The sequence below is a fragment of the Plectropomus leopardus genome, chromosome 18 (genome assembly GCF_026936395.1).
Source record: "Plectropomus leopardus strain MGB_pleo_1.0 chromosome 18, ASM2693639v1, whole genome shotgun sequence".
Classification (NCBI taxonomy): Eukaryota; Metazoa; Chordata; class Actinopteri; order Perciformes; family Serranidae; genus Plectropomus; species Plectropomus leopardus.
The window spans coordinates 9,134,139-9,160,205 of record NC_142193.1 but is presented as its reverse complement, the minus strand read 5'-3'; the positions used below and the strand labels follow the sequence as shown (position 1 = coordinate 9,160,205).

The following is a 26,067-nucleotide window of genomic DNA, read 5'->3' as shown; positions in this document are numbered from 1 at the left end:
CAGTGTTCAGTCTTCATTTGTGTTACTGTATAAGTAAACAAGCTGAGGATAGAATAAACAGACCATCCCAAGCAACAATCCACACCCACCCACACACAAAGAGCACAAAAAAATTCAGCATTCTATTCAACCAAAGAGAAAAAGAGACATTAAAATTCAGATTGCCTGGTATAAAGGTATTAGCACATTTACATTTTAGGCATTTGCTCAGAACTTCAGCTTCCAAATCGCCAGGAAGAAGTTACCTGTAGAAACTCATTCAGATAATTGCATGTGTTACATTGGCAATGTTCATGTTCTCCACAAAAGAAAGAAACAGCTGCTAAACTGCATAAAGAATTGCTGCAGACTCTGATTGAATACATAATGCTCTCCAGCCTGAGGTGTTGATGACCTCTCTGAACCCCCGGCTATGTGTTCCCAAACTGATTTAAAATTCCATGAATATTCTTCGACTTGAAGTTGGGAACCAACTTATGATAATTTCATCTTGCTGCTGTATTTATTATATTATTAGCTCAGAAAATTCATCATTATTATACTGCATAGTATTAATTGTATACTTTACTTACTGTTGTCATTAGTGCCAGCACTTGAGAATGGCCTGTATATGAGGTTTACCTTCACTGCTGTGTCTTTATGCAGGTCCTGCTGTCTCTGGGTGCGTCTCCAGACTATAAGGACCGGCGAGGGCTGACGCCGCTCTACCACACTGTGCTGACAGGGGGGGACACCTCCTGCTGCGAAACACTGCTTTTCCACCGCGCCAAACTGGGCATCAGGGATGAGAACGGCTGGGATGAGACACATCAGGTACGAGTGGGTACACTGAAGGTTCTTAAGAGGTAATATGAATGCAAATATAGAAAGTATTTGATTTGTTCTCGTGTTATCTCCCATGTGCTGTGTATACAGTTACACTTAATCAACAGCACAACTTTTGTTAGAGGATGCTTGGGGTGAAATCTTTCAATCTAATGGGGTCAGTGGCCTAATTTGTGTCTGTTTGGGGGCTGTGGTCTGAAAGCACCAGAAAAATAGTCCTGCCTTTGGGTGTTTGGGGTTTTAGTTTCTGTTGTTTGTATTGCACAAGTGTGCATGCATCCTATTTGTAATGTACCAGTGTACTCTGTGTTGCAGTGTCTCCGTATGTACAGCATCTGTGTCTACGTCAAAAACCATTCATGCCATGAAACACTGCACCTCTCATCTTTTATCTTGGGCACCTTTCACCCTTCATCCCACTCACCCTGCTTCTGTGGCCTCATATTCCAGCAGTGGACAGGAAAATAAAAGGTATGAGCCTCTTCGTCTCAGTGTAGTCATGCACTCTCATCACCATCTGTCTCTTCAGCTCTCCTTGTGGCCTCCATCTTTTCCTGTCTGTGTGTGTTGAGCAGGATTTGAGTCATGATAGCATTGATACTAAGATTTTTTTTCTGATTAGATCTATCACAGGTCGTTTTTATTTTTATTTTTATTTTTTTTAACAAACACTCATTATTTTGAACTTTGGAATTCGCCATGTCTCCCCCCAAATTATAAATATTCAGTGTGTGAATACCATTTTTCTGGCAGGGTTGAAATAGCCTTGAGGCCCTCTTGAGTTTTTTCAGTTTTACTTGGATATACTGTTTAGAACAATGAAATGGACATCAAAGTCCAGTCAACTGAAGGCTACTTATGTAAGTGATATTGCTCCGCAAGGAATTTTTCATGCACAAAATATTTTGTTGTTTGCCCTCATTGCGAAAAAACATAATATTCCTATGAAGATCTTTACAAAGCAAATGAAAATGAATATTCCACTAATGTTTCCATTTACATGCAGTTGTGCGTACCCCGATAAACGTGCCATATCATGTTGTTTATCACATCAAAATATGGAAAAGTGAAATTGCTGAAGCTGCTTGTGCCATTTTGCTTATTTGTATCAAAATAGGATTTTAAAAAAAGTTTTCCATCAGTGGCAGACTTGATCACCTCTGCAAACACATTTTCCCTCTTTCAGTCTTTCAACCACCTTCTTGAAAATGTCAGCGTTGTGATATTTGTGCATATCCAAAAACCGGTTGATGTTCAAGTCTTTCACAATGTTTAAAAGTAGGTCTGTATCTTTTCTGATCAGAAATGTGGGATTTTCTTTTGGGCATGCATCTCTACCACAACTATTGGGTTAGATGATTTGTGTACAATGTATCCATGACAGTGCACAGAGCTGACCAAAAATAGGCAGGAGGCCTTGTAAACCTAGTCAAAGTTTCCCTGTGGAAGAAAATAATAGAGGAAGTGAAGGTGAAAGTGTACTGCACATTGTCAAGCTTATGCTTTTGTCCCTTACCATAGCATTAAAAGGTAACAATCATTCTTTAAAAAGAAAATGTATTTGTAGTCCACCAGTGAGTTAACAGTTAACTCGGCATGAAACAGAAGTAGTGTTGCTATGATAGCCATGATAATAACATAAGTTGCGTATGACTCAATAATAATAACATGTATAAAGGTTTTATTTCCACTGTATGATGTTGCTGTATGTGTGTCCATATGATGATAAATGTACATTAATTGTTGTTATTGGATCTCACTTGTGTTCCCTCTCTGTTTTCTCACCCTCTGAGTTTGGAGGTAGTGTTAATAAAATGTGGTGTCACTTAATAACTGTCACTTTGTCCCTTTCCCTGTGTCACTGTCTGTTCTTCATTCTTGTTTGCTTCTCCGCCTCTCTGTTCTCCTTATTAAACAACCACATAAATCCTTCCTGTTTTTCACTCTTCGTTACATCTTGTATTTTTCCCTGCCCTCTCACTCCTCCACAATCTGTTCGTCCTCTTTCAGGCCTGTCAGAATGGTAACTCGCAGCATCTGGAGCACCTCCTCTTCTACGGGGCGGATTCTTCCTCCCAGAATGCCTCTGGAAACACTGCCTTGCACATCTGTGCTTTATACAACAAGGTAGACACCATTTTTAAGTGAGATCAAATGCTATCTTCTATAGAGTATGTGCTTTTAGTTGGTTGAGCATCTTCAACCTGAAAACTCATTGATTGCAAAATTCTTTCAAGGGTTTTCCAAGCAAAAAAAAGATGAAATTAGAGCACTTTTTTTTTTTTTTTTTTTCAGTGGAAGTTTAAGTATTAATAATATTGTATATCATAAACTTTTCGTCAACAAAAAGGTTTGTTGTCCCTTTAAAGTTTCTTTTAAAGGGACAGTTCATCCCCTAAGTCAAAAATACATTCATTTTCCTTTTGCTGGTAGCTCTGTTTATCAGTCTGGATTGTTTCGGTCTGAGTCGCCGAGTGTTTTAGATATTGGACATAGATATAACTATATGGCACTCAGCTTATGGTGGTCAAATCTCCAAAAAAAACCCAACAACAAAAACCCCAAACCCTCAACAACAATGTTTCTTTCCAGACATCATGACCCGGTTACTCAAGATAAACTACAGACCTTGTTGTGAGCAGTTTCATGTAGGAACTATTTCCTTACTACCAAACGGCGCTCATCATCTGTATCACTGCGCAGAAGGAAGTGTGCATCTGCTGCTAGCTCACCTAGCACCACTAAGCTAGCTAATGTTACAGTTCATCTGAACAGAATGCCATTAATGTTCACATATCTGTTATGAGCACAAGCCTGTCGTCCATGAGTAGATGCACGCTTTCTTCTGTGCAGTGATACGGTTGGTTGGTGTGGCATGTTTCATGGAATATTTATCATTATATACTGTATTTGCAGTAACATTATATAAAAATATACACATTTAGTCAAAAGAAGAGAATACTGTGCTTTCTAAAGCCAATGCATAAATGTGAACAGATTACATTCCTGCATCAAGCAGTAGTTATACAATTAATGTTTTACGATGAATGTACATCAATCAGTGCTGTTTGTTGCAGGAAAGCTGTTCACGAATTCTGCTCTACCGGGGAGCAAATAAAGACATGAAGAACAACAGTGGGCAGACCCCCTTTCAGGTAATGGCTGAGTGCCTGGCTGGGTAATTATGCATGTTGGGTGGTTGTATGGTTTAGTGTCTTATTAAGTTAACGTAGCAGAAAGTGCCGGGCATCTTTTCACTTTAACTATTATTGCGTTGCAATGCACACACAGAGGTCCCAGGTGGCAGAGTTACACATGACCCCTTAATCTAGATATATTAACTCTGTCAGTGCAGAAAAAGCCAGCTGAGACAATCTGTTGTGTTTGTGTGCGTGTGAGAGAGAAAACGAGAGGAGACAACAGAGAGAGAAAGCATTGAAATTTGCCAGATTGTGTGCTGACCTGTGTAGTTTGTTAAAAAAAAGCATTTGTGCAATGGTGGAAAGAATACACAAAAACATGGACTCATGTGAGAGTACTTACATGTTTTGGCTGTCTTATTCTTTTTCATGAAAATAGCAAATCCATGTCCCATGCTAACATGATTTAAACATGCTACTACAACTAATCTGGTTTTCATTGCTTGTAAATATGCCCATTTGAAGTGTAAGTTTAGAGCACCAACAGAATGAGGTCATTTATAAAATACAAAGAATAATGCTTCAAAGAAACAACCCATAAGGTTTCCTGCTGTAATTAAGAGAAATAGTAAACAGTTTATTACACTCTTATATCTTATGCATTCATTTGCTACCATATAGCTGCATCCAAAAAGAATGTATTTGTGTTTTTATCAGGTGGCTGTTATGTCTGGCCATTTTGAGTTGGGAGAAATTATCAAAAACCACAGGGACACAGATGTGGGTAAGTAGCTGAGATCTGGTCTGGATCTTGCATGTCAGTTTGGAGATGTATAACATCCTGTAATTTAAGTTGTTTATTTAAAATGATACATTGAATCTTCACAGGGGAAATAAGGCCTTGAATCAACAAGTAAAAGAGAGTGGCAATGAAAAACAGAATGTAAAGAATATACTATAACAAAATTTATACATATTTATTTAAATGATTAAGAGCAACACATTTTAGAATGTGACAAAGTAAATAATGTTATATATGGAAGTGTAATGCAGACACTTGAGCAAAATCAGTTTGATCTGTTTTCCTGAATTAATGAGATTACCTTTTGGGGTTTTTAAAAAAGAAAAAAAACATGAAGTAATTTAAAAAATGTGGATTTTTTTCTTTTTTTTTTTATTACCAAAAACAAAATTATTTTACATTACACAAGATACAGCAAAGTAGAGAAGAATACTTCATAGAAACTTAAATAAATAATCTGACTAATCTTTATTCAGAAACAACAACTATTTTATCTCCAAATGAACATATTACAAATCTGTAATAATGTGCACATTTTTCTCCCGCTCTTTGCTCCTTTTCTCTCACCTCCCAGTTCCCTTTGTGGAGTCTCCAAAGTATGCCCCCCAGAGGAGGGAGAGCGCCCGGACACTGACGATACCCCACCCTCATCCCTTCCTCCGGGCCAACAGTGACAGCAGCATGAACCTGCCAGACTGGATGGCAGTACCCAATGCCCCAGGGACCAACATCGTCTCTGTGCAGGTGTGTGTGTGTGTGTGTGTGTGTGTGTGTGTGTGTGTGTGTGTGTGTGTGTGTGTGTGTGTGTGTGTGTGTGTGTGTGTGAGAGAGAGAGAGAGAGAGAGAGAGAGAGAGAGAAATGAGTTTCAAAGTTTAGATTCTTCACGTTGGAAACAGCAGACTTTACAATCTCAGTCCATGCAGAAGCTGTTCTACAGCCGTCAACTGTCCTCATCAGCAGATAGAGAGTGTTTGGTTGCCATGGAATTGTACATATTACATACATATCTATATTAAAACCTCTTAGAACACATCTAAGACTTCTCAACCATGGTGACTTACAAATTGAGGCTCCAAATTGATTATTGACATTGGAAACAGCAGCAGAAAAAACAACTTCACTCTGAGGTCTATTTGGTGTAAGTGTTATGGTGCTTCTGACCTCTCAAAAGAATTCAGAGTTACACCCGAGTGAACACCTACACACATACTGATGTGGAACAATAATAACTTTCGTAAAGTTTTATATATTAACTTTTAAGTACAAAATGCTATGGAGTTTTATTGACTTCATCAGAAGTTATCTAAGAAAGAATCAAATGTTTTTTTACCAACTTGCATTTTAGTATGATTGACCTTTTACCTGACAGCTTGGAGTAATGGTAATACAGAGATAATGAGTATTTCAGTTGCACAGGTGGATGCTTGAGCAGCTGCATCCCAACAATCCATACAAAAATTATACAGTTTGAAGGGACGTTATACAGTTTAATGGATGACCTTTATCTACCTCTAGTGGTCAGCAGAACTCATTGCAGCAACTTATATTTTGCTCTTTTGCATAAGCCATCCATGTATATGTATTGTTGTTGTCATTAGCCAGATTAATGATCATATTGAGTTAAAGTCCATAAACATTTACATCATGAAATATAACTATATAATTTATGAGACATTTGTGCCTGTATTTTATTATATTTGTCATTTTGCAAATGCCGATTTGATCATCTGTTAACATTAAGAGCTCTTAAGAGCTGAGTTAGTGGCATCAGGAGACTTTTGATAATTAATTATAGCAATGGAAGTCAGAAAAAAAGTGAAATTGTCAAAGGAACAGAAAGGAAGATAAAGTAGTTAACTATAAATGAATAGTCAAAAAGGAAGTCACTTGATGTAAAAATTCAAACAAAAACTGCAACAACATCCAAAAAAATCAATTCATTTTATCACAATTTTGCATAAATATGTGCTTGTACCTTGTACAAATTTTCACCATTATAATGGTAACACAATGTCATACACAGAATATTACCTGTTGCTACAATACTGTGAAATGATCATAGACTAGGATGTAAATGACAAAATTTATATATTTTGTGGTCATAACATAAAAACATCATCAATGAAATGTGTCTCTCTCAGGGCTACAAGCATACAGGAACCCTGCGGAGCTCCAGCAGTCCCAGAGGAGCGAGGACACGTTCACCGTCCCGAGGAAGGATCGGGGACAAGGAGGACCGCAGCAGGCAGAGTCGGAGACAGGGGTGAGTGGCAAAGGCTGACATCTGAGAACAAGATGCTGCCTAACAAGAATCTGCATTTGGCTCATTAAGCCTGGTTAAAGTACTCTTGAGACTTTTTACTGGACCCCTGAAGGTCCAAAATGTCCTTAAAATGTTTTAAATTGCGTGAGCTGGGCCTTAAATGTTTAAGTTTTGGTCATATGGTTTCCTCTGGTTTCTTCTTCAATCCCAGTCTGACTTATAATGATTTATATTATTACTCTCATACACTCACACCCAGTTACCCTGATGGACTTTTATGTATTGTGTTCTTTTTTTGTGGTGTATTTGCTGTCCTGATATTTTTTGTCTAACTGCCCAGGGACAACATATGCAAATTAGCTGCTACCTAACTCTTACCTTTTAATTGTGTGCTGTTCCTGCAAAAAATAAACTGTAAAATAAAATTAAATAAGGATAATTCAATATCTGTTAAGTGAGTTTTCAGACCTACAAAGGTCATTAATTAAACCATTAAAATGTGATATAATAAAAATGGTCAGGCGCATTTTGGGAAAACTGTCTGACCAGTGTTGTATCACTGAAGGTGAATCTCAGGACTGTCTGTCTTAGACAGAAAGGATTTATTGCAAGAGCAGTCAAGACCACCGGTAAGGAAATATCACTTAATTGCCTGCAAAAAGGAGTGTTAAACAAAGATGGTTTAGTTTATTTCAGCTTCCAGTGTTTGTTTGTATTTGATGGTCATAGAAAAAAAGTGAAATTCCTACACATACAATTCACCTCTGCAATGTCTTTTGATTGTTTTATCAAGTCACTTCTCATGGTACACTTATACACACATACTTACATACAATATGCATGCAAAGAAATGCACGAAGGGGAATCTCCATTAGTTTTCTCTGTTTTTTGGGGGGGGACTGTGGATCTTTCAGATTGATTTGAGGAGTACCTGTGGTTTGCATGTTCCACATTTTATTATAAGCCTGTCATGCAATGTTGGACTTACACTGATCTGGTCTTGGTTTTGTCTTGGTCACTACTTGGTTTCGGTTTAGATAGTCTTGACTACAATACTGTGTCTGACAAAGTCTTCCAAATCCTCAACCATGTGGTCTGAAGTAGTTTGTTTAGCAGAGACTTCCCCTATCTTTTGAAAAGAAAAAGCAAAGTAAGAATTGTATTCAGTAATTTAGTCAGCCATATCTATATAGAGCTTTTGGTATTAAACTTAAGTCTCAAATCATCCACTCCACCTTTTGCTCTTTCCCACTCAGGCCTGCCCCTGCCAGTGGAGCTGGACAAACCGCGGGCCAGCGAAGACGCCTCTACAGTGCTGTCCCAGGACGAGTCTTTGTAGCTACTCGATCACACTCTGCCCAGGGAGAGCGAGAAATCAGCTTCAATAAGGGAGACAGGGTCAAAGGTGAGTATGTGCATTTTCATGTCATACACATCACACAGCACATGCATCTGTGAGTGTGTGAGTGTGTGTGTGTGTGTGTGTGTGTGTGTGTGTGTGTGTGTGTGTGTGTGTGTGTGTGTGTGTGTGTGTGTGTGTGTGTGTGTGTGTGTGTGCGTGCGTGCTGGAGCATAATACTGCATTTTGTCTTTCATGTGAATTCAAAGCATCTGTGTGATTAGCAGTCAGTGTTTGTTATGCCGTTATATGTGGTACTAATCTCCACATTAATCAGACTGGCAGCTTTGATATCCACACATACTTGTAAAATTGAGAATTCAAAAACATGCAAAGCAACATTACAGACACTTTTTAAAGGATGTAAATGTAACAAAAGGTTGCATGTACAGAATCCCTCTTTGTTTGGGTCTTTGGCATAGCCTCAAAAAGTTTTCTTATAATATGGAAGCTGCTGACTGTGGGGTTTAACAGTTCTAGAGCTGAGATTCAATTAGCTGCTTTTAAACACCATTTAGCTAATTGATGAAGTATTTTTGACACAAAGTGAGACCACATCACAAAAACATTGACTTTATCTGCCATACATAGCTGATACCACACTGGAAAATATCCACTGACCACAACACCATAGCTAATACTATCATCCAAAACAGACACAGCCTGTTTATAACATCTTTCCAAAGACGTGCACAATTGCACATCCAGCAGACACAGGGCATAGGATGCCATGTGAACATCCCATTGACATTTTATTTATAGCCACATGACTAATGTAAGTCCAATATTCACTCTCCTTTAAGCTCTGGTACACATATGGGGACACACTGATGACAAAACAATAAAAGTGGCTAAAAACAGCGCTGAGATGCAGAGGTGGTTCTAGTAGCAACCCTTTTACATTTACTCAAGCCTGGAGATCTTGAGTGTTCCCACCAAATATATATGGATAGACCTCTAGCCTGCTATTTACTAGTAATCAAAAGTTTGACATTTTGGGAAATATGCTTTGTTAACAAGAGTTAGGTGAGAAGATTGATATCACTCCGATATGAGACTGTTATCAATCTTCTCATCTCACTCCCAGCAAGAAAGCAAATAAATACATTTCCCAAAATGTTACACTATTTAAGTATCTCTCGAGAAAAGAGTGATTCGACTCACAATGATAAACTGCACCAAAAATATTAATATACATTTTCTTTTATTGAAGACAGGAGATGTTTGCTGAATTCCAACAAACTTAAAGGGACAGTTCACTCCAAAATCAAAAATACATATTTTTACCCTTACCTGTAGTCTATTTATCAGTCTAGATTGTTTTGGTGCGAGTTGCTAAATGTTGGAGATAGCGGCCCTAGAGATGCCTGCCTTCTCTCCAATATTATGAATTTAGATGGCACTTGGCTTGTCATGCTCAAAGTGCCAAAAAAATGGTTACATTTAAAAGCTTAACAGCAGTGTCTCTAAGACAATCACTAACAGTACTAAAACAATATTGACTGATAAATAGGACCAAAGGTAAGAGGCAAAATATGTTTTTTGGATTGGGTGAACTGTTCTTTTAACACCAGGTGTAAAGGGGGTCTTTCAGTCTCTAAGACAGATCAGCATCCAGGCCAGATCCAAGTGTCCTCAGATGAATTTGACAAATGGCCATGTCCTAACATGAGTGTAAGGTCTCTATATATGTTTGTATTCAATGTCTGCAGGTATGAATATGTGTATGTTTGTGAGTGAGTCTAAGGTGTCGCCAGGTATGTATGTCTTGGTGAGTATGTAGGAGGTTTGCATGTCTGTCTGTGTGTGTGTGTGTCTACATTATTTATTTTCCGTCTGTATAATGTTGTCTTCTTGCGTGTGTTTATTTCTCATTGATATCTGTGTGTGTGTGTGTGTGTGAGTATTGGCTCATGTTGTGTTGCCTTTTCCTGATATGCTATTCTTTCCTGCCCCCCTCTAGTGTTGAGTGTTGGTGAGGGCGGATACTGGGAGGGGACTGTCAGGGGTCGCACAGGCTGGTTCCCCTCTGACTGTGTGGAGGAAGTGATGCTTCGAAGCCAAGACAACCGATCAGGTGACTACTACCAGTCATGCACATACACAGCAGGCTCATCCTGAAAAACAGCCAGCATTACTTCAAAGGGGAAAAAAGCACATCTTTTAGCTTTAGAGTTTCATATTTACGCTCACAAAAGCCTGATGATGGGTTAAGATGCTACTTTTGGTATTATGCAACAATGTAGATTGAAGGCAATAATCTACGCTGTTGTTATATTAACACCATGGGTTGCCTGGACACCTCACGGTGACTTCAGGAAGTAGCTGCTCTGTGCCAAGAAATAGTTCTGCACACAACCCGTATAGAATCACAGCATGTTGTTTTTACACTTCAGAGGGGATTAAACAAACAAGGTATATGTTATTAATTAGTAAGCCTCAGGGCCCAGTCACAGCAAGCTGATGTCAAAGAACTAGTGGCGATCGAGGCAGACTGTTGCGCCGCCCTCACGTCGCCTGTGTCTTCGCCATAGAGTTGCAGGTGAACATATTGCAAAGACTACAACTGATGGCCAACTAGCATGTACAGTCTTCACGTGCGTGAGAGGAAATATCTCTCCATGCCAGTCGGAAATGGGGCTTGTTCTTCAGACTGATGGGATGGATTCAAGACGCTTGTTCGCCAGTTATGACATTAAAGGCTCAATGCTGAAAGAACAGATAACACAAAGAATTACAACCATTTCTGCTAAAGAGCTCAGTGGCTTGAAAAATAGTTTTACCAAGAATAAAAAGTTTGTTTTGATCTGATTTCTTTTGATCTCTTTTATTGTTTGTTTGCTTTCCTCACTTCCGTTTCTCTTCTCGTGTTATTTAGTTATTTCATGAACTGAAGGGGTACTGCTGGGTCTGACATCATTTTAACATGTCCAATTGGCCAGAATAAAAGCAAACAAGAGCTGACTTGTTCTGACTTGTGCCAGTGGTACGGGAAACTAGGGCAAAACGAGGGTAACAGATGCTTACCACTGGGCTGACTGACTTTCAACTGTTGGCTTGGTGTATCAGGGCCCCCAGAGGGGCTGGCTGCCAGATTTTGTCTCCTTTGGATAGGGTCATGCGAGCCGTCTCCCTTTGTTTCCATAGTTTATGCTAAGCTAAGCGAACAGGCTGCTGGTTGTCGCTTCATATTTGCCGTAAAGACATAAGAAAGTTATCAATTTTCTCATCTAACTGCAAGAAAGTGAATAAGTACATTTCCCAAATTGGCACACTATTGCTCTGAAGTATATATTAGTTCTGTAGTACATTATGTATTATTTGAACTATTGAAATCTATTGATCATTAATTTGATTGGTTGTTTTCAGTAGTAAAATGTCAAAAAATGATTAAAATGTCTATCAGAGTTTCCCTAATTCCAAATCTTGAAATGTACTTGTTTCGTCAAAAGTCAACGCTATTTTTGACATACAGTAAAGAAAAAAAAAAAAAAAAATTAAAAATCCTCACATTTTAGCTAATATTAAGATCTTTTGGCTTTCTATTAGTCAAGTGAGTAATTGTTTTGACACTAATATGCATTTTAGTCTTAGATATATTGCAGGTCTGGTGTCATTTGATTTGGATCAGTAGATCAAATGTGTAAAAGAGAAAAGCTACCTGTTAAAGAAAGATAATACAATATATTACAATAAATTGCATTAGTAATGGTAATATGGTAACTGAACAGTACCTGCTGTTTAATAAGCCTTGCAAATACATCTAATGCAGGTGCGACCACACTGAGGTCTCTGTGGCTTTGTGTTTCAGAGAGCCGTGGAGAACGAGCCAAAAGACTGTTCCGTCATTACACTGTGGGATCATATGACAGCTTTGACGCCCCCAGGTAAGAGTTACCTTGCCGCTAGCTGTCACTAATGTACAGAAAAATGAACACATGCTAGTTTTATCCAGAGAAGCTGAGGCCTGCACAGATGTTCTAAGCAGCAGGGGCAAAGGTGAATAAGGAGCGGTGCTTCAGCTTGCAAGGTTAGGGGTTATGTTCTTTTAGGGTAAGGTGATTCGGGAATGGTACTTTACCTACCAGAGGGGTATTTGAGCTGAAAACAATGGCACTTTGAGCCACTTGGATGCTTCAGTGCCTATGTGGTGTGACATTAGGCCAGAGTGAAGCATGAAAGTATCCCATTATGACACCAACACATCCTGGTTAAATAAAGGTTAAGAGAAGGGTAGCTTGACATTCAGATTATTGCTCCAGCTTAGAGTCGGTAAGAACTACCACTGTATTCTACCATCGGTCACAGAGCAGCTCTACTGAAGCAAGAGGGGGTTCAGTGCCTTTGCTAAAGAGCATGATGTAACTCGTCCATCCACCCAGTGGGTAATGCAAATCAAACTGACAACCTTTTCATCACGACCCCTGCTGTTCCAATGTTTTGACACACAGCACATGTTGCGAGCGGATTTGTTTGTATGCTAACATACTGTATACATCTATCCAGATAAGATGATTCATGTGCTGAATGATTCATACGTTCCAGCGGTACTTTGATTTGTGTGACGTGATGTGTTGAGAGTGATTCATGTGCTGGGATGATGATTTGCAAGGGTTCACTGCCTCTGGTCGGGAAGCTGATCCGCTTAATTTCATACTGGAGTCATCCTCGAGGTGCAGGTTTACCAGCTGGGGTTTGACTAGCTGGTTTTGCTGTGTTTAACCTGGGCAGCCAGGCAGACTTTTTGTCATATCAAGATTTTAGAGTAACTTCCTTTCCTTGCATTTCTGTCTTTTGGCTCTGGGCTGCATTGGGCTGAACTTTTCAGTGATGTTGAAGGTGCTTTCTGATCGCTCTGATGACTAAGTCTGAAGTTTCTTTGTGTTGACTGATGTTATATAATCATGATTACTGTTCTTTGATGACCAAACTATCTGAACTGATGCATATGTAATGCTGTACCATGGGACTAACTGTTTATTCTTAAAACAGCAGCTAAGATCTTTAAGTTTTGATAGAAGGTCATCCTTGCTCTGATACAGACATTCATCTGCCCACTTCAACTTCATCAGCATGAAAACATCACCAGAAAATCATTCTTATTCAATAATCAACTTTTTCAGTGTAAACCAGAAACTGAAATTTCTCTGTATCCTCAGTGGAGGTGATCTGTTGACACATGAGTGGGGATAAATGCTCCTGTATTGACTTTGGGAGTGTGACTTCCCCTCATTAACTCTGCTTAATATAATGTCATTCCCTTTAATGCCTTGCATCTGCATCATGGCGTTGCTTTGAGGCAAACTCATTTCAGTGTCCATGACTTGTCTTGAGCAAAGAGAGAATTATTTACATAGAAATAAAGCCATTATCAATCGCATGTATTATTTAAATGTACTCCTGCCTTTTGCCTCTCTTTCCCTCTTATTTTTCATTCTCTCACTCATCATTATTCTCTATCGTCCCTCAGTTTTCTCCTTCAGTTCTTCATGTGCTTTCTTTTCATGTTTTCCTTTCTCTTTATCTCCCTCTGTAACGGTTTCTTTCTCGCACATGCACACAGTTTCATTTATTATTAACATGCTTTTCATCAACGGTGACATTTAATGCAAGCGACGCACTCAGCCATGCAAACTCACACACATATGTTTGTGTACACGTGCTAACACACACATCATGGATAATTAAAGCGGTGTACTGCAGCATAGACGGAGCCCGAGACTGTTTGTTTGGCCAGGCAGGCACGGCTGACTCAGAGCCGCCCTCACATGGGCCTACTTCCACAGTCTTTATCACTACGTGTAATATCTCACCTATCCCTCTTTTTGTCCTTCTATATTTGGCCATATTTCCTGACCATCTCCGCATTCCTCCTTTACTTTCTATTCATCACTGTATTGCTACCCCCCCCTCTACTTTTTAATTTTCTTTCTATCACCCTCTCTCCCCTGTGGTGTCTCCATCTGGAGGTCAGACAGTGAAGGGCACTCTAAAGGGAATGGAGGGTTGGAGACAGGGATGAAGAGGTTGGATGAAGGAAGAAGGGCATTCTGTTTTTATAAAAGGGTGAAAAGAGACATATGCATTGTTGTTTTGTTTGAGCAACAGGGGGCCAAAGCAGTTTAGTAAAAAAAAATGAAGAGGGTTGCCCTCTTCCATGTTTTTACTTCTTTCTTCCTGACTGTGAAGGCCAAAGCAAGGCCAATATGATTTTTTAAGGCTCATATGATTAGGGCTGGGTACCATTAAAAAAAATTATGATGCCAGTACCAATACCAGTATTCTTAAATAACTACAGGTACCAGTAGTGCGCTTCATTTATTGTCTACTTTAATCGATAGCCATAGTGTGAATGGAAACACTTGGGTGGCTGTGGCTCAGGAGGTAGAGTACTAATAGGAAGATCAGTGGTTCGATCCCTCTCTCTTCCTTGGAGATTTTGAACACCATATTGCTTCCGATTGCTGTGCTATCAGTGTGTGAGTGTGTGTGAATGGTTAAATGTAGTGTATGAATTTGTGTGTGAATGGGTGAATTTGGAATGTAGTGTAAAAGTGCTTTGAGTGGTCAGAAGACTAGAAAGATGCTATTTAAGTGCAGTCCATTTGCGATCCATTTATCATTTCTTTCTTGGCATGCTAAACCACCAACTTCATTAAATACACACGCTTGTGGTGATTGGCTATGAGCAAAAACATACAAATACTGTTTTTGTCTAGATCTGGATGCAGAAAGGATCGAATTCAGATGTTTTTTGAATTAAGAATTAAGTTTCTAGAGGACTTTGTACTGGGTAGGGTTGTAATTCATGAGCACTTTATGTAATTGATAATTGGTAAAATTAATGATTGATTAATTGTTACTTGAAAAAACTGGAAAAACTTTGCTTATTTTAAATAATACCAAATGTACTTGCAACATATTGCATATACTTTAACAGGAATTGCATTGCCTATAGATTGATAGATTAAATTTTCGATGTTCGCCTAAATTCCTAATGACCAATTTATCCATCATCAATTAAGTGATATCATCCTTAGTACTGGGTTAGTTCGGATAATACATTAAAGCTATCGAGTACTGATACCCAGGCCTACATATGTGCTGAGCTATAGCACTGTCTGTCGGCTGTTTGGTTTGTCGGTCCACAAAAATTTTCCTACCCTTTAGCAGTCACAGTTTTTGCCCGAAGAGCCTGAAATTTTGCATGGAGGTTGCAGCTTTTGCAAATTCATACTTGTTTTATAAGGGAAGGTTATGTTGGTTGCTTGGTCCACCCCTTTTGTCCAGGCTGATGTGTATGGAAAAACTGTTGGATGAATTGCCATAGCTAAATTTTGAATTTTATTTTATTTTTTTAAAAGATAGTCTTGCTCCAAGGCCTTAAGCTGGATATATGTACAATGGAATAGTTAGAAATGGACATGACTGATGGACTGATATTCAGTACATACATATTGGTCCGTCCCTAATAAACAGTCATTATATCTACCACTCAATGATCTTCATTCTACTGTACCCTCTGTCCCACCTACAGCCTGTTCATTGACAGCTGGATATATTTTGTAGCTTGCGTTTTACAGCACGGGCCAAGCCGTAACATTACGTCTAGGCGTGATAACCAAAATCCAGCAGTCAGTAAGGTGAATTGCTTTAACTTGATAATATGGTGTGAAAATTATAATAATGAGAACTTAGTGATTGAGAAGTATGATGACTTGGGAAAGAGCAGTGACAAATGGCAAACAAATGGGGAACTTTTATTTCATCCTACTTTAAAGCTTTCCTTACTTCTGCTCCTCATCATCTAACCATGACAGACTTTTTCTTCTTTTTCTTGAATGGCTGTATTGATATTCCCTAATTCTTTTTAAGAACCATGATATAAAGGTCTTCAACAGCCAAATTCTGGTCTATCTGTCAGAAGACATGCTTAGATATGTGGGTGCTATCACACTAGAGCTTTGATTCTCTGGCAGAACCCGTTTAGGCCCGAACTGGTCAATGGGGTCTGGTCTAAATGGGTTCTGCTGTAGTTCAGCTTTAATTTCTCACATTTGAATGACCTTGAATCAGGTCGGTTTTGCTCCAGTTTTCTGTTTTTTGTTTGTTTGTTTGTTAGTTTTAAAAAAATAAAATAAAAAAGCAGACATTGTAGTCTGTGTAATGTTATAATGTAAAATGTATGGGCTGTGTTGCCATCAGCCCACCCAGCCTCCCGCCTCTCGTTAATGAGGAGAAATGTTATACAGTCTGTCCTTAATATATAAGGCATATGGCAATTTTGGGACTGTGCTGAACAGTCAGTAAGAGAATGCAAGGGGTTGAAGATGTCTGTTACCACTTGACTTTAGCTAGTAGTAAATGTTTTATTATTGAAAAGCATTTTTTTATTTTTTACAGTGGAAATTTGGGTTTTTCTTTGGACTCAGTCAGGCCCCAAACTGCTGCCTTGGTTCCAGCTTGGACCAGGCTTGAACAGAAATTCTGCAGGTCCATATAGGGTCGGGCCAGTTTTTTAAAATTTTGGCCCGTTCATTGTGATATATCACACCTCATCACAGTGAAAATGTTTTCAATAAATCTGTTCTGTTCCGTAAGCATTTGGTTGGAGAAAAATGTTTGTACCTTTGCTGTTTTAGCAGATTTTGCTGGCTTACGAAACACTTGCAACACCGCTGTTCTCCATAAAAGTGCTAAAACCTGTGAACTGATGGTTGATCAGATCTCTGTTTCATTGCCATACACATGTACTGATTAACTGTACACAATCAGAACATGCTGCTGCTCCTCTCCTGGCCCACATGAGACTGTTTTTTTGGCCAACAGCAGGTCAAATGAGGACAAGGGAGCACAAACAATTTGAAGCAGAGAGGCAGAATACCCTGCTAAACATTGTTGTGTCAGTTTGTTGTGTCTTGTAAGACACATTCATTTCTTTTTTTTGTTGTGCATAGGCATCATAAAGTCATCTGGTATGATTTTTCATATTTCTCCAACACGTATGACACATGACTTGACTTTTTCGCTGAAATGTGCAACAAGAGATGACTGCAGCATCAAAGAGTGTGTGTTAAGTTTTGGCAATTGTACGATAATTACACAGATGAACACACACACATACAGGACACATTAGGCAGACATGCAGATACTCATAATCACACAATCATGTGGACCTTCTGTCAGTGTTTGTTTGCTCTTGTGCTCCCTCCCCCATCTCTCTCTCCCTCTCTCTCTTTCTTTATTGCCCTCTCTTTATCGCTCTCTCTCTCATCACACATGCATGCACACACACACACACATACTGTGCACAGAATCACAGTGGTATAGCCTGACATGCAGGGAGAGAAACAAAAAGGCAGAGATGTGAGAGGAGAGGGGACAAGAGCTGTGATCGTCCTCGAATGCAGGAGGGAGGCAAGAGAGAGACGTAGAGAGGAAAGGAAGGAGGGAGGGAGGGCAAGTCGACGGAGAACAGCTTCGACATACGTGGAAGGAGGCTCTGACTAAGAGATGATGTGAGTGCCTATTCGAGAGAATCTGTACCCCCCCCCTCTCTCTCTCTCTCTCTTGTTCTCCTCCTCCTCTTCCTCCTTCCGCCACTCACCCGCCAGCTGTTTCTCTGTCCTCCTCTTCCTGTCTGCGTCGATGCGTCTCCTCCCCCCCTTTTTCCCTTGCTCTACCCTCTCATTCATGCTTTGTTTACAGCAAATGTGAGGCAACAGTGTGTGTGTGCATGTGTGTGTGTGCGTGTTAGAGGTCGGAAAGAAAGCAAGAAAAAAATGGGATGGATTAAGTTAGTTAAGTGTGATTTAAAGGCATGTGGGGTCAATAACAGCCGGGGAAGGACAGCAGCAGAGGCTCCAGAAGGATCTGCACAAAAGTCAGATTTATTCTTATGCCAATAAAAGTAAATTAGCCTTTGTGAGCTTTCATCTTTGTAACATTACATAATAACAATTTGACTTGTCTGTTACCATTATGTTCACTCATTTAAACTTTAAGATCCTTGTATCATTCCCTGTGAATTCATTATTTCAGATAGGAATGTACAGCGAAGAGTTATCTCAGTCGCATCCTTTTTTATGAATGGGAAATCATGACAGTGACAGATGGGCAGAGTGAATACTATACATATAAACCATAGGAAGTGGAGGAGTGGAGAGAATGAATGATGAGGAGAAGAGGAGAAAGAGGAAGTGTGTGTAGTGGTGGTGGTTGTGCATGAGTTGATTGAATGAATGCATGTGTGTTTGAACTGTGTGTTTGTGTGTGTATATGTGCATGAAACCCCTGGTGAACAACCCCAATCACCTTTCACTTTCTCTCTCTAAATTACCTAATTTCTCTCCTTTTCTTAAGCCACCTTATTCCCCCTCCCTCTCCCCCTGCTCCTCTTCTCTCTCTCCCTCTCTCTCTGTGTCGCAGTCACAATGAACCATCTCCATCTCTCTCTCTCTCTCTCTCCCATTCCTCCTCTCTCTCTGTCTTAAGTATGAAGGGGTTGGGAGAGCTCGGCCCTCTCCCTTTCCCTTCTTCCATCTCTCTCTCCTCCTCTTCCTCTTCTCCTCCTCTTCCTCCTCCTCTCTCGCGGCTCGCGCTTGCTGCTGTCTCACTGGAAGACGAGAAGGAGAAGGAGCAGGAGAAGGAGGAGGAGGAGAGGGAGGGGAGGAAATGGCGATGGGGGCATGCGGCGAGGAGGATCTCTCCCTCTCCCTCTCCCTCTCTTCTTCCTGGCCGTCGCTCGGCCCTGTGAATAGGAGCGTCTGGTTCATTTACAGGTACCTGCCATGGCTTTTTATACCCCCCCTACCCTCCACTCCCTCTCTCTCCCTCCCTCTCCCTCCAGTTGCCTGGGGAGATGGGGGGGGCGGAGGGAGGGATGCATGCATGTGGACATCATGGATGGCAGGACAGGATCGATTAGATAGGTTGACAGATGTTGCAGTGCATGCTTGCAGACGGATGTGTTTGATTCAGTGTGTCTCAGTGTGAGTGTGTGTGTGATGTATGTGTGTAAAGACGGACGAGAGCTGCTGCTGCACAGCCTGGTGTATGAGCAGTGCAGCCGTTGTGTGTTTCGCTGTATGAACATGTGAGTGTGTCGTTCTCTCTGCTTTGAATCGCTCCATTAACAAACGTCCTCTAGCAATGCTGCACCGGCACAAGTGATGCTTGCTGCTTTTACTGATGTGCAGATTGACTGCGTGTTTGGTGTGCATGCATGTCTGCTTTTGTGTGTGCGCTGTGTGCATGAAAGGTGTGTTTGCTACTGTCCATCAAAAACACAAAGGTATGGCAGGGTCATTTCTCCTCCTCTGTTGGCCAGCTGATTGCATGTGTTCTTGTGTCCTGCGTAATGTGTGGCGTGTATGTTTACCACTGTGTGTGTGTGTGTGTGTGTGTGTGAGACAGAGAGAGAGAGAGTGAGTGAGAGAGAGGGAGGGAGACTGCCGACAAATTGGAAACAGCGCGTGGTGAGGGAGTTTTAACGATGCAGCGTGCATGACAAGTTCTAGTTTCTTTCTGACACCTCTATGGAAACCTGCGTGGCCAAACCTGTTTAACATCTTAGCTTCTTACGTATGCAGCATGAGACTCACTGTACGCTCTGCAGGATAGTCCAGCTCAGTCTCTGCATCTAAGATACTGATGACAACAACATTGCCAGTACTCTGGAAGCAACACTGAGTGGCACTATTACTGGAACCCAGTTCAGTGGCTGGATCCTCTGGAGGATGCAGTCCACAGAGTTGGACCTGAGGGGCTGAACCTGCTCTTCTCTATTATTAACATGGTAGAGCCTCACAAACAGCAAAACTAAGGGTGTGTTCAGGTGTTGGCAGGCAAAGACAACAAGTTTCAAAGTTTGTCAATAGGAAATTTCTCTCAAACATACAACACAGTGTCATTTATAAACTAGGATAATTGTAATGATACCCAAAGTTGAATTACAAGTTACCAAGCAAATAGTGTTAATATTTCATGTAAAGTTCATGCCTAGCATCTATGATTTACACACCATAGTGTTCTTTTATTTTATCACAGACTGTATGCTTCCTCCGTGGTGCGAATACTCACATTGTTGCTGTTTGGCTATTTACACCCATCCCAACAACATGTTATTATGGATGCCACTACATGTTGTGATTGGGTAGTACTTGTCATACTGATGTGTCAGTGTTGGAAGTTGTAAGGATAAGGGCAAAGAGGTAATGGTAAGGGCTAGTGCTAGTCAGTCTTGGATATTCTCAGAGATTAAAGTGGTGAATTTACACAAAAAAAACAACAAATGTACTGCCAGAAAGTCAGTGGCATAGTATAAGAGTTAAACATTCCACGGAGGGTGAAGATATGGTGGATGAATAGGTTTAGCACACAGGAGGGGTCTGAGTCCTGTATGAGTCAACGCTGGCTTATTATTTGTAGGCTTAGTTGATGATTATTTAGAATTTATGAAGCCACTAAACGCATACTTTGTACATAAACTTTAGAGGAATGGCTGGCTGAATAGACCCGTTCGTGCTAATGTCTGTGTCTTACATCTTGACTTTGTTAGGATGTTCAGCAATACACAGCAAGGTGTGACTAGCCACATTTCGCTATAAACACCCAAACTGGGAATGTACTCCCCCTGTGCAAATAGCAATGTTGGCGACACCTGAATGCTGATAGCATCTTCCATTTTTTTAATCTTGTCCCTGTAAAATATCTGCTACTACCTGATGATTATCTGAAACACAAACACCTGCTAAATATAACCTGGTCATGTATTATTTTCCAGCTTTACAAGCTGAAGACAATCGCCTAAACAAATTATCAACAGCTGACCAGTGCAAAGCAGATTTGGGGAAAATAGGCTTCTCTAAGGATGCACATGCGCATATGCAGGCTGCATTTCTTTGCTTGCCTGGATGAGCCTTTGGTCCAGAAATGATTTGGACTCCAAAGTATCGAGCCACTGAACTGGGACACAGTTAATGTAATTTAAAGTTGATGACATCCTTAGAGACAGCAGAGCCTGAGCTAGTTGAATGGGATTCGTGGGATTATTGCTATGTATGTAACTCTCACTGATTGCTGGCTGTGGAAAATTGTCTGAGTGCAGTTATGTAGCGGTCCTAAGAGTTTTCATCAGGTATATTCTGCATGTTCTGCTGTTTTAGTATCACCTCTCAAAGTGGTTTGTCATTCTGATGAGTTAATATTGCTTACCAGGCACTGCTTGTTTGAAATGAAAAAAAGTCAAGACCAAGACTTCAGAGTTTAAACATCGGCCCCACTGATGGATGTAATAGTTTTTCAAATGTTGTGTTTGAGGCATTTAATCAGACTGTCCCTCAGATGAAGGTTGTATGAAACTAGTAAACATCATATTGCTGTGGTAATTCATATAAATTTACACTGAGACTAAAAATCAGTAGGGAAATGAGTGTAAAAATATGATCTGCCACTGCTGGTAAAGTTTTCTGAACTGATATGTTAGCTGTCTGCGCACATGCTAAACTGCCATGGAGCTACTTGATGCATGTGTTGCCTGTAGAGACAGGGCAGAGTAACAGCTGCAGGGGGAAAGCAATGTGTGTGTTTACATTACTTTGTGCATAATTCCTATGTAGTAATATACCTGCATTGCTCAGTCATGCCTTGATATTTGTGTGAATGTGTTTGTACATACAGTATGTGCTCATGTATTCAATGGGTCTTGCAGAGCGTTTGAGGTCTGGGCTGGGCAATAGAGATGGACAGAAGTGGACAAGAATAACAAAGAGACTGAGCCTTGGCAGAGACAGAGAGGCTCTCACAGCCTGTGGAGAGCATCATACACTCAATAGACTGAGTGAAAAAGATCATGAGGGGGAAATGTGATTAGAGAAAAATGAGTAGAAGTTTGGAGAACAAGGGAAGGAAGCTGGTATAATGAGAGGTACAGAGCAGGAGGGGCCATCAGGATGGAAAATGTAAAAAGAAGAAAAGCCAGTGAAGAGAGAAAAAGAGAGGGATGAACAGATGGAGTGGGCTGGGACTATTTTGGTGCACGATGGGATTATCAGCATGTGGTTACACTATGTTACAGATGACACCGTATATATACCCTTCTGACTCACTGACTGACTTAACGCTTGTTTGGAGGGTCTTTCCATTCATAACAAGACAAGAGTCCGTTCGAGGTCAGCAGCCCTGAGTGTTCTAAACTGACCTTAAACTAACTGTGTGTGATGTGTCTCACCTCTCATGCAACTAGGATGAGATAAAGCCTCTTGTTATGTGTACATACAACATAACAAAACATTTTTTTAAATCATTAAATGCTTTAACTTTTAAAGCATTTGATGTTAGCTTTATTTTTTTGTTTCAGAAAACATAACATAGGTCAGTTAAAATGTGTGACTTTAAACACTGTCATTCAATCTTCTCTGCTTAATTTGTCATGTACAGTTGCATACAGTATTGTAGTATGATGTAAAAAATACTCTATTGCAAATTGAAGTCTTGCATTAGAAGTCCTGTATGCTGAGACTGCGGCTAGTAGATAACGGTGCGTAGCTGCACCTCCATGTTGAGAGCTGTGTGCAGGCAATCCTGGCCTAGACTGTGAATGCAGGGCCAGCTCTTGGCATAGGCGATATAGGCGGTCGCCTAGGGCGCCATCTGCTGGAGGGGCGCCGCCACGCCGCCAGTCCCCGTTGGCCTCGAGGGAAAATAACAATAAAATAATAATTTTCTAGGCCCACTGGCGCCCTCACTTAGTGTTTTCTGTCTAAAAAAGATATATATAAAAAATATATATATTAACATTACAAATAAATAAACAGTGACATGTTCCTAAATTATGTGTGAGCACGTGATGTGTCGTTATTGGGTGCGGAGGTGCGGGTAAGGGTTAGGGCGTCTAGGGCACCAAATTGGGTAGAGCCAGCCCTGTGTGAATGTCATATACAGTCTCTTTAAGAGGGGGAGAGAGAAAGAGAGAGAGAGAGAGAGAGATGGATGGATGGATGGATAGATAGATAGATTATTACTATATCACGTTATTAAATTATTATTATGGAACCAGGCTTTGGCAGGTTGTGGCTCAGGAGGAAGAGCGGGCCGTCCATTTGTTCAAGGATGGGGTTCAGTCCTTGGCTCCTCCAGTCTGCATGTTGAAGTATCTTTGGGCAAGATACTGACCCTGATGGCAGTGCCATCGATGTGTGAGTGCATGTGAATGTTTTATTGAGTAGCAGACGGCACCTTGTATGGTAGCCTTGGCAACCATCATCCGAGCAGTTTAGAGGGGGAATGTCTCTTTGGTGGGACGTCATTGACTCTCACACACCTGAACGTGACAAGAGGCCTTAACTAGACAATGCTTTTTGTAAGTGGTCGCAAGCCAAAAATCGTGGAAAGCACTGGTTTAAGCTTGAACAATGCATTATGTTTCATGGGCTTTTTTTTCAATGTAAAATCTTAATCTAGAGTTGCCAAATAAATGTAATTGTGTAAATTCAGCTGAGTTGAGATATGAAGTGGCATAAAATGGAAATACTCTAGTACCTAAAAATTGTGCTTATGTGAGGTTATTAAAAAAATATATATTTAGTGACTTTCAACCAGTAGTTGCATATTTCCCCCACAAAATATGTTACTACACTGTACTGGCTTCCCCTGTGAGCATACTGTGCCTGTTGTCTGCTGTCAGTGACTACTAGCGTACCATCACATGGCTTGGCTCTGGTGTAGACCTACCCAACCAAGTTTCCCTGCGTCCAGATCTAGCTGTTGCTTAGGAAACAAGCAGTACCATCATACTGTATATAGCATCTCTTCTTCAGTGAGGTTCTGGTGGAAACCAGCTCTGGCCTCACTGTCAAAAACATACAGCAAAGTGAAGCATAGCAAAACACTGTTTAAGTCACCACTGTACTGTTGGAAAAGTGACATTAATTACAATCAGTGTTGGCTTGAATTTGACTGATTTAGAACTTTGAAGACTGATGTTTGTAATTTTAAATTAAGGCTGCAATATTTTTAAAATGAATATTCAGTTTTTACATTTAACCACTTTGAAATACATTTTTATACTTTCCATGACAGATTTTTATTGTTGTTTTTGTAGAAACACACACAACAAACATGCCACATAAATAAATCAAACAAACATTTCCGTAAATTGTCTTGTCCCAGATCAGAGTTTTGATATTACAATTCACTTTTTTCAACTTTCAACTAGAAGACTATACTTTACTATAACGTGAAGGGGAAATGCTAAGAGCAGAAATATGAACAGAACGCCACAATGTATTAACATTTCAAGATAAATTATTGACAAAAAAGCAATGTCCTCAGGATGAATATGCCTGTTTACTTTAACGTGTCCAGATTTTTTAACACAGTGTACTTGTCTGCCCCTTCATTATTGCTTATTTAATGTATATGCATGTAAGTATGTTGTGGGAGGGATGGAAATAGAGGGATGTGGGTCAGAGTGGGAAGCGTCACCTCTAATTCTTCACCTTATCCTCTGAATATTTTATTCCTCGGAATAATAAAAAATAAAGTTTTAAAAAAATAAACATGTATATATTAGAAGGTACATGCATGTACAGTACATATATATGTAAATACCCACATTTACACACAGGGGATCCAGTTTTAATCCAATACACTGTTGAGATGAGTTTCTGTCTAGTAGTGGTGGTGATTTCATCAGAGGGAGACAAAGGAAGTGGGAAGCAGACATCAGAGGAGAGGAGTGGTGTTGTTGGGGACAGGAAAAGTAACATCAGTGAGGTATATGTTGTATTTTATGGATTTTAAAATCTTGACTTTCATCCTATTATCTCCATTGATTAAGATTGAGGGTAAATGCAGATGTGCAACAATGTAGGCCATATGTCCTCCTTGTCTTCTGTCTTTCATGTTTGTCTTGTTTTATTTCTAACTTTCTCTCCTCTGTCTCCTCTCTGTCAGTGACTATATAATCAAGGAGAAGACAGTGCTTTTGCAGAAGAAAGACAGCGAGGGTTTCGGCTTTGTGCTGAGAGGAGCCAAAGGTAAATAAATGTGAAATAAACAAACATCCTGCCCTGCAACAACACTCATTGATTTAGGAATGGTAGTTCGAATTGTATACTGTCATCACATGCAATGCTAATGCATTCTCATATTTTCATGGTGTCTTCAGCTCAGACTCCTATTGAGGAGTTCACTCCCACCCCGGCCTTCCCTGCCCTGCAGTACCTGGAGTCAGTGGACGAGGGAGGCGTCGCCTGGAGAGCTGGTCTGAGGATGGGGGATTTCCTTATAGAGGTACTGCCATGACTTAACACTGCATCATGGGTTGGAATTGAAAGCACTAACAGATTTTATGTCGCGTTTTCTGAACCTAGATAGAGCAAGAGAGCAAAGGTGTTCAGTCCTCTAAATGTTCATCTCTATCTATTTCCTATAAACAGATATTTGCATATGTATGCAGAATCTGTAGGAAACAGGACAAGATTTTGGTATCAAAGTGTCTGGTTTCAGTTTGTAGTCTGTTTGTAGTATTGACCAATCACGTTTGAGTGGCAGGTAAACAGTCAAACCCATCGGCCAAAAAATGTAATCCTGGAACCCATCGGCTCTAGTGTGAGGACGATTTTGATTTATATT

At 40.2% G+C, this 26,067-nt stretch overlaps 1 protein-coding gene across 1 annotated transcript in view; it reads left to right on the top strand.

Annotated features, from left to right (window-relative positions):
* Positions 1-26,067, top strand: part of shank1 (SH3 and multiple ankyrin repeat domains 1) — a 133,486-nt gene that overhangs the window by 49,337 nt on the left and 58,082 nt on the right. The window contains exons 7-17 of the mRNA XM_042505266.2: positions 646-813; positions 2,836-2,952; positions 3,903-3,980; positions 4,683-4,749; positions 5,342-5,511; positions 6,910-7,031; positions 8,288-8,436; positions 10,394-10,507; positions 12,242-12,317; positions 25,387-25,469; positions 25,601-25,725. Coding sequence (XP_042361200.2) covers positions 646-813; positions 2,836-2,952; positions 3,903-3,980; positions 4,683-4,749; positions 5,342-5,511; positions 6,910-7,031; positions 8,288-8,436; positions 10,394-10,507; positions 12,242-12,317; positions 25,387-25,469; positions 25,601-25,725 — 1,269 coding nt within the window. The remainder of the gene's footprint in view (positions 1-645; positions 814-2,835; positions 2,953-3,902; positions 3,981-4,682; positions 4,750-5,341; positions 5,512-6,909; positions 7,032-8,287; positions 8,437-10,393; positions 10,508-12,241; positions 12,318-25,386; positions 25,470-25,600; positions 25,726-26,067) is intronic.